The sequence below is a fragment of the Tamandua tetradactyla genome, chromosome 19 (assembly GCF_023851605.1).
Source record: "Tamandua tetradactyla isolate mTamTet1 chromosome 19, mTamTet1.pri, whole genome shotgun sequence".
NCBI lineage: Eukaryota > Metazoa > Chordata > Mammalia > Pilosa > Myrmecophagidae > Tamandua > Tamandua tetradactyla.
This window is the reverse complement of record NC_135345.1, coordinates 40181652-40195462: the sequence shown is the minus strand read 5'-3', so window position 1 is coordinate 40195462 and position 13811 is coordinate 40181652. Positions and strand designations below refer to the sequence as shown.

Genomic DNA, 13811 nt, shown 5'->3' with positions numbered 1-13811 from the left:
TCCACACTTATTTCCCACCAGCCTTCGGGAAGCAGGCTGAGATCTAACCGTTATCAAGCCACATGTAATCCCCAAACATAGCAGATCTTTTCTGCAAAGGGGTTAAGAGCTGGAGTTCTGATCAGCCACCTGGGTGAGTCTGGCCTTCCTACTTCTACTTATGCAACTTTAGGCCAGTAGCATAACTTTGCTGTGCCACCATTTTCTCTTGATTAAAATAGGGGTAAAATCTGCCACAAAGGTTTTGTTTGTTTGTTTGTTATGAGAATTAAATGAGATAATCCGAGTTAAGTAGTTAGCAGAGTGGCTGGCACATAATAAAGTAGCTCTCACCTCCAAACCCCCATTGCCTCCAGCCCTAGGCAACCACTAATCTCCTTTCTATCTCTATAGGTCTGTCCATTCTGGATATTTCATATAAATGGAATCATACAATATGCAGTCTTTTGTGTCCAGCTTCTTGTGTTGACATAATGTTTTCAAGTTTTATCCATGTTGTCACTGTGAGCCTTTTTAGTGTAATGAGAGTGAAGTTACTGAGATGTTTCTGTGGGTTGGGCCGGAATGAAAATCCTAGAAGAAATAATTAAGAAAATTTCAAAAGGTAGGACAAAAAAAGACAAGATCAGGAAGAGAAAAGCTTCTGAGAAACATAAGTGAAGGTAGTGTCATGGGAAAGGCAGGGCCTGGGTCTGTAAATCAGGGACCCCTGTCCCACTCTGACCCTAAAGGATAATTGATCTCTAGTGCATAGCTTTCCTGCTCTGGTCTTCTCCTCTGTGAAAAATGCTGCAGCTGGCATAGATGAGCCCCACATCCCAAACTGGGACTGATAAATACTGTTTCATTCTGCCCCGACTCCAGGGCTGTACAGAACGAAGTGTTGAGAATGGTGGGGCTGTGAGAACAGGTGCAGGAGGGATAAGTGGAATCTGCTGTTGGTGTGTGATGGGAGAGGTGCCTTATCTGGGCCTTGTATTTGTCCCCTCAGAGCCCAGCCCTGACGAACAGGAGAAGGGTCAGGGAAAAGGCCTTTCTGGAATTCTGGGGACAGAAGGTAATAGCAAGTGAGATGCCAGCCCTGTGAGCCTGCAGCTCTGGGGCTGACCTGGGCCCAGATGGGAAAAGGCCTCGCCTTGTAAGCAGGCTGAAAGGGAGCACACTGAGAGTGGCAGGAAGAAGAAAAGTGACTCCCAGGGTCTGGGCCAAGGAAGGGTTTTGAGCAGGAAAGGGGATTCGAACAGGGCATGCTTGAGAGGAATTGTTTAAGGCTTTACACCCTTGCCAAGCCGAGTAACATGAGACCAGGCCTATAAGTTACTTTAGCTATATATAGTGTGTAACCTGAAATTGCCTCCTTCTGCAGCAGTTGTGTTTCTGAACTGGCAGTGTGTGTCCTCTGGATGGAGTGGGGGAAGGGATTTTGCTGTAGACAGACAAAAGTGGGTAAGCACTGGCTTTGAAGACCGAATTTCCTCTCTTTTTTACAGGCCGGTGGGGTTGTGTGGTGGTGGTGGGGTTGTGTGTAACCAGAGACCAATGTCAACAAGGAATCTGGTTTGGGACTGCTTTTGTTTGCACCTCTCCTTGGGGCATGACTTGCTTTTTCAGAGGTCAATGAATTGTAAATTGTGTAATTTCAGGTTCTGCAGAACCAGAGTAGGGGGGAGTTTTGAGGGGCCCTCCGGGAGGTGTAGGAGTTGTCACTCAAACATCTAGTAAACTCTTGCTTTGTCTATTCTGTAAGACCAGACCTGGCCACATGAAAGTCTTCTACTCCAAGGAGAGCAGAAAATATCTGTGGATTTGGTTGTTAATGTCTGAAATTGCTATAGTAAAGGGATTTATGGGAAGTCTCTGAACTAAGGGAATATCATAACTTCAGAGGGGGCAAGAAGCAATGAAATCAGTTATTTATTATGATGAAGTACATTTTTATTGTCACAACTAATATTGAGGCCTACAGAAGTACACATCTTGTGCCATGGGGCAGTGTATCAAGCTGGAAACCCCCTAAATGATGGGGCTGCATCTTATTTATTTTTGGTCTACATTTCTTCTCCCCCACCAAGGCTGAGCAAAGGGTCTGACATTTATTCATTCACTCAACAAAAATCTGTTGAGCATTTATCTTATTCCAGCCACAGTTCTAAGTACCGAGAACACAGAAATGAGCCAAAGCAAAAGTGCTTGCTCTCTCAGAACCTATAGCCTTTTTGGGGGGAGATGGGAGGCAGGATTGAAAATAAACAAATCTATATTGTATAATATATCAGATGGTGAGACATGCTATGAAGGCAAATATAGTGGGGATTCAGGTACTGGTGTTTCTGGGGATGTGCAGTTGGAGCAGCATTGACGGAGTTTGCCCTGAGGCTAACTGAAGGGCAGGTGCTCAGGGCAGAGGAAGTGTGCCAGAGGGTGAAGGGAAAAGTGGTAGGAATGAGGTCGTAGGGGTATCAGAGAAAGGCACTGCAGACCTCATTGGGCCCTATGGGCCATTGCAAGGACTCTGAATTTTACTTTGAATGAGACAGGAAGCTGGTAGAGGATTTTCAGCAGAAGTGATACAGGATCATTCTGGCCAGTGTTTTTAAAATGAATTGAAGGATGGAAGCAAAGAGATAGGTTACGATAATCTAAGTTTAGACTTAAGCCTGATCAGATTCTCAATATTTTGAAGGAATAGATGGCAAGATTTGCAAATGGATGAATGTACGGTCAAAGAGAAAAAAAGCAATGAGTCAAGGTCTTTGGTCTGAGGAAGTGGAGGAGTGGGGCTGTTGTTTACTGAAATAGAGAAAGTTGGGGGGAAGAACAGGTTTGGAGGTAGGGGATCCAGAATTTGCTTTTGGAATTAAGTCCAAAATGCGCAATAGACCCTCTAGTGGACATGTTAAATAGACAGTTGCATATATGAGTCTGTAGTTCAGGAGGGAGCATAGGGCTAGTGATATAGATTTGAGAATGGGCAGCACATAAAAAAAAAAAATTAAAGCTATAGATAGGATGAGGTCACCTAGAAAGAAGGTTTAGGTAGAAAGGAAAAGCCACCTAGAGACTGAGACTTCGGGAATTCCAACATTTAGTAATTAGAGATATCTGAAGCATCCAGCCAAGGTTCTTATCCTGCCTCAAAGAACCAAGAGACAGGGAAAAAGAGAAGACTCTGTCATAAGGAAGGAGTATCCAGCTGGGTCAGATGCCTGCTGGTGGATCAAATAAGAAGAGGATGTAAAATTAGACACTGGATTGGGGATACAGATGTCATTCATGAATATCGCAAAAGCAGTTTTAGTGTAATTTTGAGATGAAAGGCTGATTGGAGTAGTTTCAAGAAGGGTTGGAAAATATTAAATGGAGACAGTGAATATACAGAAAATTATGTACAGAAACTTTATTATAATGGGTAGCAAAAAAAAGAAAGAAAAAGAAAAGAGAGAGAGAGAGAGAAGTAAAGAAAAAAAATAAGGCAGTTGCTGGAGGGAGAAAGGTTCAGTCTCTAATATGGCCCAACAGCGTGTCAGGAGCTGCTTTTCACACAGAAGGTAGTTCATTCCCAAAGAAGGCAGCTCCAGGAGAACCTTAGGGCTTTATCCTATGACTCTCCTGCTGGGGCTTGCCAAGAGTTTACATGGCATCCCTAACTGTCACAGATACCTTTAGCACCAGTGGACCTGTCAGGTCCTATGAGCAGAGGGCAACTTGCATAGCAGCCTGAATCTGCTGCAGAGCCTTCTCTTGCTCTGCATTCCCCTCAAAACTACTAGTCTCCTAAGTCACCCAATATGTAAGTCAGAACAGTATTCCCAAATATAGTATATTTTGCTCCAAAATCCAAAGGTGTCCTCCAAGCACTGTGTCTCTTTCTTAACTTACAAGATATGCACATACCTTAGACAATTGAATCCCTAGAAATGTCACTAATGTGGAAACATTACTGAGCCTTTTCTCAAGGGAACCTTGGATCTGGGTCTGAGAACTGGCTTAGACTTGAAAACTATGGGTACATCAAACTTCTGCTTGATAGCTCTTGATTTTTCTGTCTAGTTTTACAAGTCATGCATACCTTTGTTGGCTGCCCATCTAAATGGTCCATTAGACATCATAGAAATCTCTATGGGTTAGACACTATGGTTGCTACTCTGGCCTTGTGGCTTGTAATGTTTTACATTCATCTTGCCTCTGAATGTTAAGTGTCAACATCTAGCTCTTATTATTCTGGAATCCTATCAACCCATTGACATCAGGGAGCCCAGTTATGTGGCAGAATCAACTGCCTACAGTGGACAATTACCAATAAGCTTCTCAAAGATATTGTTATCCTTCACTGATACATTCCTTATTTCCTTCTGAAGTGACTGTCCTCTGAACTCTTTAAAGAAGCATAGGTCTTACAGAATAAATTTATCCCAACTTTCCAATCTCTATGTGCATTTTGACCCCTTTCTCAATTTTCTGCCAAGACAGTTCCAGCTTCCCCCCCCCCCCCAAATTTACTGTAAACTTTCCTCATGTCCAAGCCTTTAGGAGCCATTCAGAAACCTATTAATACTAATCCTAAGAGGGTGCCCAAGTCAATAACCTCTCTTATGCTGCTACCCTCGTCCCAGTCCTACTTATCATTCTCATGATCACTCCCCCATGTGTCTTTCTAGTTCATGCTGATACTTATTAGCCAAGTCCTGCAGCTCTTTATGAGGATACAAAGTTTTCTTTTGGAACAGGATCTGTATTTTAGTACTTGAGTTACTTAACCCCAGTTATTGGTCTGGAAGCAATGAATGAAGATGGGAGAAGATCTTGAGGAGGATAGCATAATTTTGCAAGGTATCCACCTCAGAATGGTCTTTGCATGTCCTTTAAGCAGGCAAAGATGCCCTCAGCTAGTTAGCACTAGGGGATTGCTTCTGCTAGCCCAGAAGTTTCAGAGAAATTTGGGGGTTCAAGCTTATCAGGCACAATCTTACTTATCACCAGCAAACTTACCAGCAGCAATAGGGTCCTTGTTGCCATCTGATTGGTGGGTGTAATACTGTTTCTGATTCCATCCTAAATGTCTGCTTTCTAGAGCCACCCTTGGCCAACTCTCTGAGGTTGGATTCTACAGTAAGCAGAGCCTAAGGAAAATTTTTGGATGCAATTGGTTTATTTGGTAAGTGATTCCCAGAAGTAAAAAGTAAGAGAGTGGAGAGAATGAAACTGAGAAGGAAAAGCCAAAGCTGCATTATCAAAGTTGAAATCATAGATAAATGGGGGTTTGGCTCCATCAAGAACTCTAAGAAGAGTATAGAATATCTCCCAGAATTTTCCTTCCATAAACCAAGAGGCTGGAGCATTGATTCACTGGCTCCCATTCTCCATTCGTTGGAGATTGCCCCTGTAATTAACTAACTCCCCAGCACTTCCAGATTGCACCTTTCAACAGGTCTAGTAGGATCTCATGGCTTCAGAAAAAGCCCTGAGTCATCACAACAGGAAGATTTGTGAGAAGCATTTATGTGGGATACTTTTCATTAGCCACTGAACCATATACCATGACTGTTGCTGAAATGAAGGGTTGCCAAGGAAAACATGTGACAAAGGTCACCAAAAATGTCTGCTTCTTTATGTAGTAGTGCAGAATAATGAGAAATGCCAGAGAAATGAGGATGTTATGTAAGGGAGTAGTTATAGTGATGGACCTTGTAATCTAATTTGACTAAGGAGGGAAGTGAGAGTGTGGAGTTTGTAAGGAGCAGTGAAAAAGTAGTAGACTCAATGGATTACAATTAAAGAATTGCTGAAGTTGAGGTACTACAGAGGGTAAGCTGGGTGACTGATGGCAAAGAGTGGGATGCTTAAATGCAAGATTGTAGGTAGTAACAATAATAGGGTATGACGATAGAAGTAGGTGGTTCAAATCAGGTGGAGGAAAAGTTGATTGGGGAAGAGAAGGTCAAGGAACTGAAAGGCTATGATATTGAAAGGATTATTTAAATAAATATTGAGATACCCATGAATAATGATCAGAAAGTTTAAACTCATAGTAAATTCAAAATTTTTTGTTGAGTAATTAACAAGTGAACAAATGCTATTGAGTGAAACAACAAATTTGGACTATGAGATGCACAAATCATAGCTTGTGAATAGTTTATAGAGATTGAATATTCTTATAAATTTGTACTGATTTGGTATTCATTTGGGAAAAACATTTATTTCTTTATTGCCCAACATAGAGATGTGCAATGAGATTATAAATGGATTTCATGTCAACAACTTATAATTTGATTGGACTCAAAAAGGCATTTTCTCATAGAAAGAGTTACAAATGGTAGTTTATTTCTAGGTCAACTATTGGAGTCTAATTAAGTGTTAGCACTTATACTACTACATAAGCTGACATTTATCTTTCTAACAAATATGTTTTAAACAGCTTTTGAAATATCATTGATACACAAGAAACAGCATATACTTAAAGTGTACAACTTGATCTTTTGATATATATATATCATATATACACCATACACACGCCCATGAAACTATCCCCATAATCAAGATAATGGACATATCCATCACACCCCAAAATTTCTTCATGTTATTTTGTAATCCCTCTTTCCATTCATTGTAAAGACTATCCTTCTCCACTTAATCACCTTTACACCTTTGTAAAAAATAAATTGACCCAGGGGTGCAAGGGTAGTTCAGTGATAGAATTCTTGCCTGCCATGTTGGAGACCTAGGTTCGATTCTCAGTCCATGGACTTACCAAAAAACAAACAAGCAAGCAAAACAAACAACAAAAATTCAACAATATGGTGCTGCAATTAAAAAAAACATGGTCCTGCAATAATGGCATATTCACATGGAAAAATAATGAAGTGTGCCTCTGCCATACAGGTGACAAAAGAAATAAAATAAGTAATTAAATTGACTATATATATATTTGGGTCTATTTCTAAACTTTCTCTCCTGTTCCACTGATCAGTGAGATAAACAAGTTTGCTCCGGTCTACCTTGATACCAGTGACACACCATTTTGCCTATCATAGCTTTATGATGATAGGTTTTGAAATTAGATAGTATAAACTTTCCAAGTATGCTCTTTTTTCTTTTTTACATGGGCAGGCACCGGGAATCGAACCCGGGTCCTCTGGCATGGCAGGCAAGCATTCTTGCCTGCTGAGCCTCCGTGGCCCACCCAAGTATGCTCTTTTTAAGTGGTGTTTTGTCTCTTCTAGTTCCTTCATTTTTCCATATAAATATTAAAATCAGCTTGTCAAAATCAGCTTTGTCAAAAAAATCTGCTGGGATTTCAATTGAGATTACATTGAATCTATAGATCACTTGGGAGAAATCTACCTCTTAACAACATTGAGTCTTCCAATCTGTGAAAACAGTATTTAATTTAATTTATTTAGTTCTTTAACTTATTTCAGCAGTATTTTGTTCTTTTAAATGTGCAGGCTTTTCATATCTCCTGTCAGATTTTCTGTAAGTATTTCATAATTTTTAATACTTTTGTAAATGATATTTTGTTTTCTAATTTCAATTTCTGGTGGTTTTTTGCTAGTGTATAGAAATGCAATTGATTTTTGAGTATTAAATTTGCATCCAGTAGCACTATTTAGCTGATTTATTAGTCTCATAGGCTTTTTAGATAGATTTCATCATATCTCTGCATAGATGATAATGTTGTCAGTGAATAAGGACAGGCTTACTTTCTTTTCAATCTGAAAGCCTTTTATTTCCTCCATTGCCTCTTCCTCCTTTTTCCCTATTGCAACGTCTAGAAACTTCAGTTTAATGTTGAATAGAAGAAATCAGATAGCCTTAACTTATTTCTTATCTTAGGGATGTTGAGGCTATTACTATCCCTCAGTCAGAAAGAGGCAAGGCAAGGAAAAGGTGTTATTGGAAACCAGTGATACGCCCATTACTTGTTAACATAAACAACATGTTTTAAATGAAAAATGACTGTATTTTCCCAAACAAAAAATTAGTGAAGAGTAGCATTGTTTTACATTTTTTGCAAACCTCTTTAATTCCTGGCTTAATAGAAGTTATCTGGATTCTCATATCTGCTTCTACACTCAATTTGTTCCAATATCTCATGCGATGTAGACTCTGGAAAACTCCACTGTACACTTGTGAGAGAATGGGAATAAAAAGACAAATGACATCTAAAATATTATTATGAAAATAGTTTTGAGATAATGCTCTTTTATAATGTATAATCTGTGCTTTTTCAACCCTATGGTTGTTGTTGCTTACTGAACTTGAATCTATGAGTGCAAAGTACACATATGATACTCAGTGACTGAATATTATTCGGTTTCTGAATAATCAGTCTTTCTTTATTAATTATGATGTTTTCTGTAGATTTTTGGTAGATGCTCTTTTCAGGTTTAGGAAGTTTGTTTCTAATTTTCTGAATTTTTGTTTGTTAATCAGGATGCTGATTTTTTTTTTATGGATGTTGAAGTTTTTAATTTTTAATGAGAAATAAATGTTAGATTTTATGTAATACATTTTCTGCATCTATTGAGATGGTCATGTGTTTTTTCTTTTATATAGTCTGTGAATATGGTGAATTAAATTGATTTCTTTTTGAATGTTAAACCAACCTTGCATTCCTTGGATAAATCCCACTTGGTCATGCTATATCACCTTTTTTTTTGTTTTTCTAATGTTAGGTTCAACTTGCTAAAATTTTGTTTGTAATTTTTGCATCCATGTCCTTGAGGGATATTTCACCTCAATTTTTTAGAATACAAGATTTGAAATTGCATAGATTGCTAATATGTATATTTAAATTTAAGAATGTGTGTATGGTGTCCCGACTTTTAAAATATGTCAATAAAAGACATCAAAAACAAGAAATCAGGGGTAAAAGTCTAGTTCAGTGGTAGAATTCTTGCCTGCCATGTGAGAGATCAGGGTTCAATTCCCAGCCCATGCACTTCTTAAAAAAAAAAAATCAACAATTAGTGCTGCAATAATGGAATAGTCACATGGAAAAAGAATGAAATGTGACCCCCACCATGCAGCATACAAAAAATTATTTTAAAACTTCAAAAAACCAAAGAAGAAATCATAAACAACTATTACTCTCATCATATCATAAAGGAAAGGACATTTCACCACTCAAAGTAATAAGGATACAATTTTACCACACATAGTAGGAAGGATATAATATTAGAATAAGGACAGTTCATTTTTAGGGAGGTTGCTAGGAACTTACACTAAAATATGAAAAGAATATATAAAAATTATTTTATTATGTTGAAAAAATTTATTTTACAGGATCTCATTATATGTGATTTTTTAAAAGCAAATTTATTGAGAACATGTAATGGTTTTTTAAGTAAGTTCATCAATTTATAAATTATGACATCACAAAGAGCTGAAATCTTCAACTTGTATTGCACAGCTTCATTTTTATTACAGTTACTAACAGAAATCTACTTTCACCCAGATCTTGAGATGAAAATGGAAGCAACATTCAAGGGTAACATCCATCACATTTTTGATGAAGTAAGAGAAACCAAGAAATATGCCCTCAGGCTGTAGACTACTCCTGGCAGAACTGGGAAGAAATTTGGTGATGGTAAAGAATGGGTCAAGTCAGAGAGAACTGTGGAAAGGATGTTCAGTGCGCTCCACTTGGTGGTTTTTCATAGATGGCTGGGAAGTTCTAGAACCCTGATTTCTGTGAGTAGAATTGTATCATTCATCTTTCATTTGTCTGTTCATTAAGCCAGAATTTATTGAGCTCCTCTTGTGCTAGCCACTTTGGGTTCAAAATTGAGTAAAATCTTGCCTTTGTGTTTAAGAAATTCAGTGTAGTGAATGGTGGACAGAAATGCCATTAACTATTTATCATCTTATACACGTTAGAGTCATGTCCAGTGTGCTCTGGAAGTCCTGATGAAATAAAAAAAAAAAAAAAACTCTTGCCTGGTATGTGTGTGTGTATGTGTGTGTAAAAAGGAACAGTTATATAATGCCTTTTCTGATTTCTTGTCTTGCCACAGTTCCATTCCTTGTAACTAGAGTCACTAAGTCAAACTCCTTTTCTAACCTCAGCATCTGTACTGGATTTCCTATTCTACTTTTGTACCCCATCTCCTCTTTGGATCACAGTTCCATTGAATTAAGTATCTTTTCTATTTTTATACCTATTGAATTTTGGTCAAATACTCAGAGTAATGACTGATATTTCAAAGGCTCCAAGAAGATCCAGCACCTTTAAAGCACTTTGTAAGAAAGCTGTTCAATTCAAAGTCTCCCAGAGAAAAAAAGCACAAAGAGCCTACCTTGAATTTTATAATTCCTTCACTTTTCCTATCAAGGTCCTGTCTACCCCAATCACCCCCTGTCTCCAGAGTGTATAAGTATACATAATTCTAGTGAATATAAGCCTAGAAGGTGAACTCTTAGGTCATATGAAATGCTCAGTAGATGTCCCAAACCATTTTCCAAAGTAATTGCAATATAAGTTTTAATTATCCTCATCAACATTTGGTATTGTTAATATTTTGAATTTTATCCATTCTGGTGAGCATATAGTAGAAATTTTACTGTGGTACTAATTTGCATTTACCTGTATTATTGAGGTTGAGTGCTTATCATTTCACCAATAAGTACACTATTTACCATAGATTTTTTGAGAACGTTCGCTTTCAGATTAAGGCAGTTCAAGACTATAAATTTCACTTTTAATGCAGCTGTAGCTGCACCAAACCATATATTTTGTTTTGTCATATTTACATTATTATTCCCTCCAGAATATCTTCTAACTTCCTTTGTGATTTCTTCTTTGACTCTGTATGTTTATTTGGAAGTGTATTTAAAAATTTTCAAGAATATGGCAATTTTCTGAATACTTTTTTGTTATTGATTTCTAGTTTAATTCCACTTCTGGTTGGGCAACATAATCTGATGCTTCCAATCGAGGTTTTTTGAGATTTACTTAAGCTCCAGATCTTTGTAATTTTGCATGAAAATTACAGAAAAAAATTTTTTTTACAGAAATAAATGTGCATTCTCTAAGTGTTGGGTGCAGTATTCTATACAGGTCTATTAAATCAATTTTATGAAAGTGTATTCCTGAATAAAATCAATAATAATTGATTTTTGGCTGGATGTTCTATCAGATCTTGGAGAGGTATGTTAAAAACTCCCATGTCAATTTCTGCTTTTAGTTTTGTTAGTTTCTACTTCATAAAACTGGAAGATATCCTATTAGTTATACACAAATTTAGAATTGTTATATCATCTTGATTAATTTAATTATTTTATCATCGTGGGGTGACTTTTTATTTAGTGCATTTGTCTGATATTGCTGTAGAATACCAACTTTCTTTTGATTATTGTTTAAATAGTATATCTTTTCCATCTTTTATTTGCAATTAAAAGAAGAAAATAATTTGAGAATGTTTATGTTTTAAATTTATCTTTTGCAAATAGCAATAAAATTCAATATAATTCAGTGTGATAATCTTTACCTTTTAATCAGGGCATCTGAACATTTACATGCAATGTAATTTCTGATATTTTTTGTGGGGGTTGAAATCTACCATTTTACTCAGCTTTCTCATTTGTACTGCTTGTTCTATATTCCATTTTCTTTTCTTTCTTCTGCAATGATTAACAATTTTTAAAATTATTTCAGTCCTGTAATTCTTATAGTGGTTACATTAGATATTTGCAATGTGCATACATGACATCAAAAATACAATATTAATCGACTGTTTGACCCTTAAAACACTGTAAGTTCATTTAATTGCCTTGACTTAATGCTTCTATTATGTATTATAATTTTCAATATAATTCTCCACAAGATTTCATTTTGATTGTTTCATATAGTTAATATTCATTTATATTTATCATTCTTTCTTTTACCTTAACTGCACACCAGCATCACCTGGGGAGCTTTTGTTTTGTTTTGTTTTGAAACCAGTTTTATTCACACACCATACAGTTCCTCCAACATGAACAACCCGTGGCTGTCAGTATAATCAGAGAGTTGTGCATTTATCTTCACAATCAATTTTAGAACATTTTCACTGCTTCAAAAAGAAAACCCTCAAAGCTCTTATACCCTGCTATTATTAACAATTAACACTGGTGTGGAACCTTTGTTACAATTGATGGAAAAATATTATAATATTACTGTTAATTACAGTCCATAATTTGCATTAGGTGTTTTCTTCCCCATATACCACCCTATTATTAACGCCTTGTAATAGTGACATACATGTGTTCCAGTTCATTCAAATATAAGAACATTCTTATATTTGTCTATTAACCAACTTCATTGTCTGCAACAAAGTTCACTGTTATACAGTCCTTTGTTTCATTCTCTAGCTTTCTTGCTAGGACACCTATGACCCTAAATCTCTCTTTCAACCACAATCACATGCACAATTCAGTGCTGTTAATTACACTCACAATAATGTGCTACCATCTTCACTATCCTTTTCTAAACATACACTATAAACCTTATTAAGAATCCTGTGCAAACTAAGCATCAGCTCCCTGTTCTCTACCCCCATTCTATCTTCTGGTAGCCTATATTCTAAATATTAACTCCATGAGTTTGTTCATTATATTTAGTTCATACTAGTGAGATCATAAAATATTTGCCCTTTGTGCCTGGCTTATTCCACTCAGCATAATACCCTCAAGGTTCATCCATGTTGCATGCATCAGGACTTCATTTCTTCTTACAGCTGAATAACATTCCATTGTATGTCTATACCACATTTTTTTATCCATTCATCGGTTGATGAACAAGAAGGTTTTTTCCATCTTTTGGCAATTGTGAATAATGCTGCTATGAACATCAGTGTGAAAATATCTGTTCCCATCCCTGCTTTCAGTTCTTCTGAGTATATACCTAGTAGCAGAATTGCAGGATCATATGGCAGTTCTATATTTACCTTCCTGAGGAACTGCCAAACTGTCTTTCAGCAACTATCATTTCATATTCCCACCAACAGAGTGAGTGTTCCTCCTCCACATCCTCTCCAACACTTGTAGTTTTCTGTTTTTTAAGTAGTGGCCATTCTAGTGGGTGTGAGATGATATCTCATTGTGGTTTTGATTTGCATTTCCCTAATAGCTAATGATGTTGAGCATCTTTTAATGTGCTTTTTAGTCAGTTGTATTTCCTCTTTGGAGAAATATCTATTAAAATCTTTTGCTCATTTTTTATTGGGTTGTTTGTCTTTTTACGGTTGAGTTGAAGGTTTTCTTTATATATTCTAGGAATTAATTCCTTATTGGATGTGTGTGGTTTTGAAATAATTTCTTGACAAAGGACTTGACAAAATCCTTTGATTATCATTCTTCTTGCATTTCTGGTCTTTCATCTGGAATCATTTTCTATTTTTCCTGAAGGATACTCCTTAATATAGACATATAAAAAAGCAAACATTTGAGATATATATCTATATATATAATTGTTCTAGTTTGCTAGCTGCTGGAACGCAATATACCAGAAACGGAATGGCTTTTAAAAGGGAGAATTTAATGAGTTGCTGGTTTACAGTTCTAAGGCCGAGAAAATATCCCAATTAAAACAAGTCTATAGAAATGTCCAATCTAAGGCATCCAGGGAAAGATACCTTGGTTCAAGAAGGCCAATGAAGTTCAGGGTCTCTCTCCCTCATCCGAGAAGGCACATGGTGAACACAGTCATGGTTTCTCTCTCAGCTGGAAGGGCACATGGCGAGCAAGGCATCATCTGCTAGCTTCTCCTGGCTTCCTGTTTCATGAAGCTCCCCAGGAGGCATTTCCCTTCTTCATCTCCAGGGCCACTGGCT

At 37.0% G+C, this 13811-nt stretch overlaps 1 protein-coding gene across 5 annotated transcripts in view; it reads left to right on the top strand.

Moving 5' to 3' along the window:
• Window positions 1–11323, top strand: part of LOC143663134 (uncharacterized) — a 67877-nt gene extending 56554 nt beyond the window's left edge. For all 5 annotated transcript variants that reach the window (XR_013165822.1, XM_077136595.1, XM_077136596.1 and 2 more), the window contains one exon: window positions 9458–11323. Coding sequence is in view for 4 of the 5 variants with exons in the window: in XM_077136595.1 (XP_076992710.1) it covers window positions 9458–9552 (95 nt within the window). In the remaining variant the exon portion in view is untranslated. The remainder of the gene's footprint in view (window positions 1–9457) is intronic.
• The last annotated feature ends 2488 nt before the right edge of the window (window positions 11324–13811 follow it).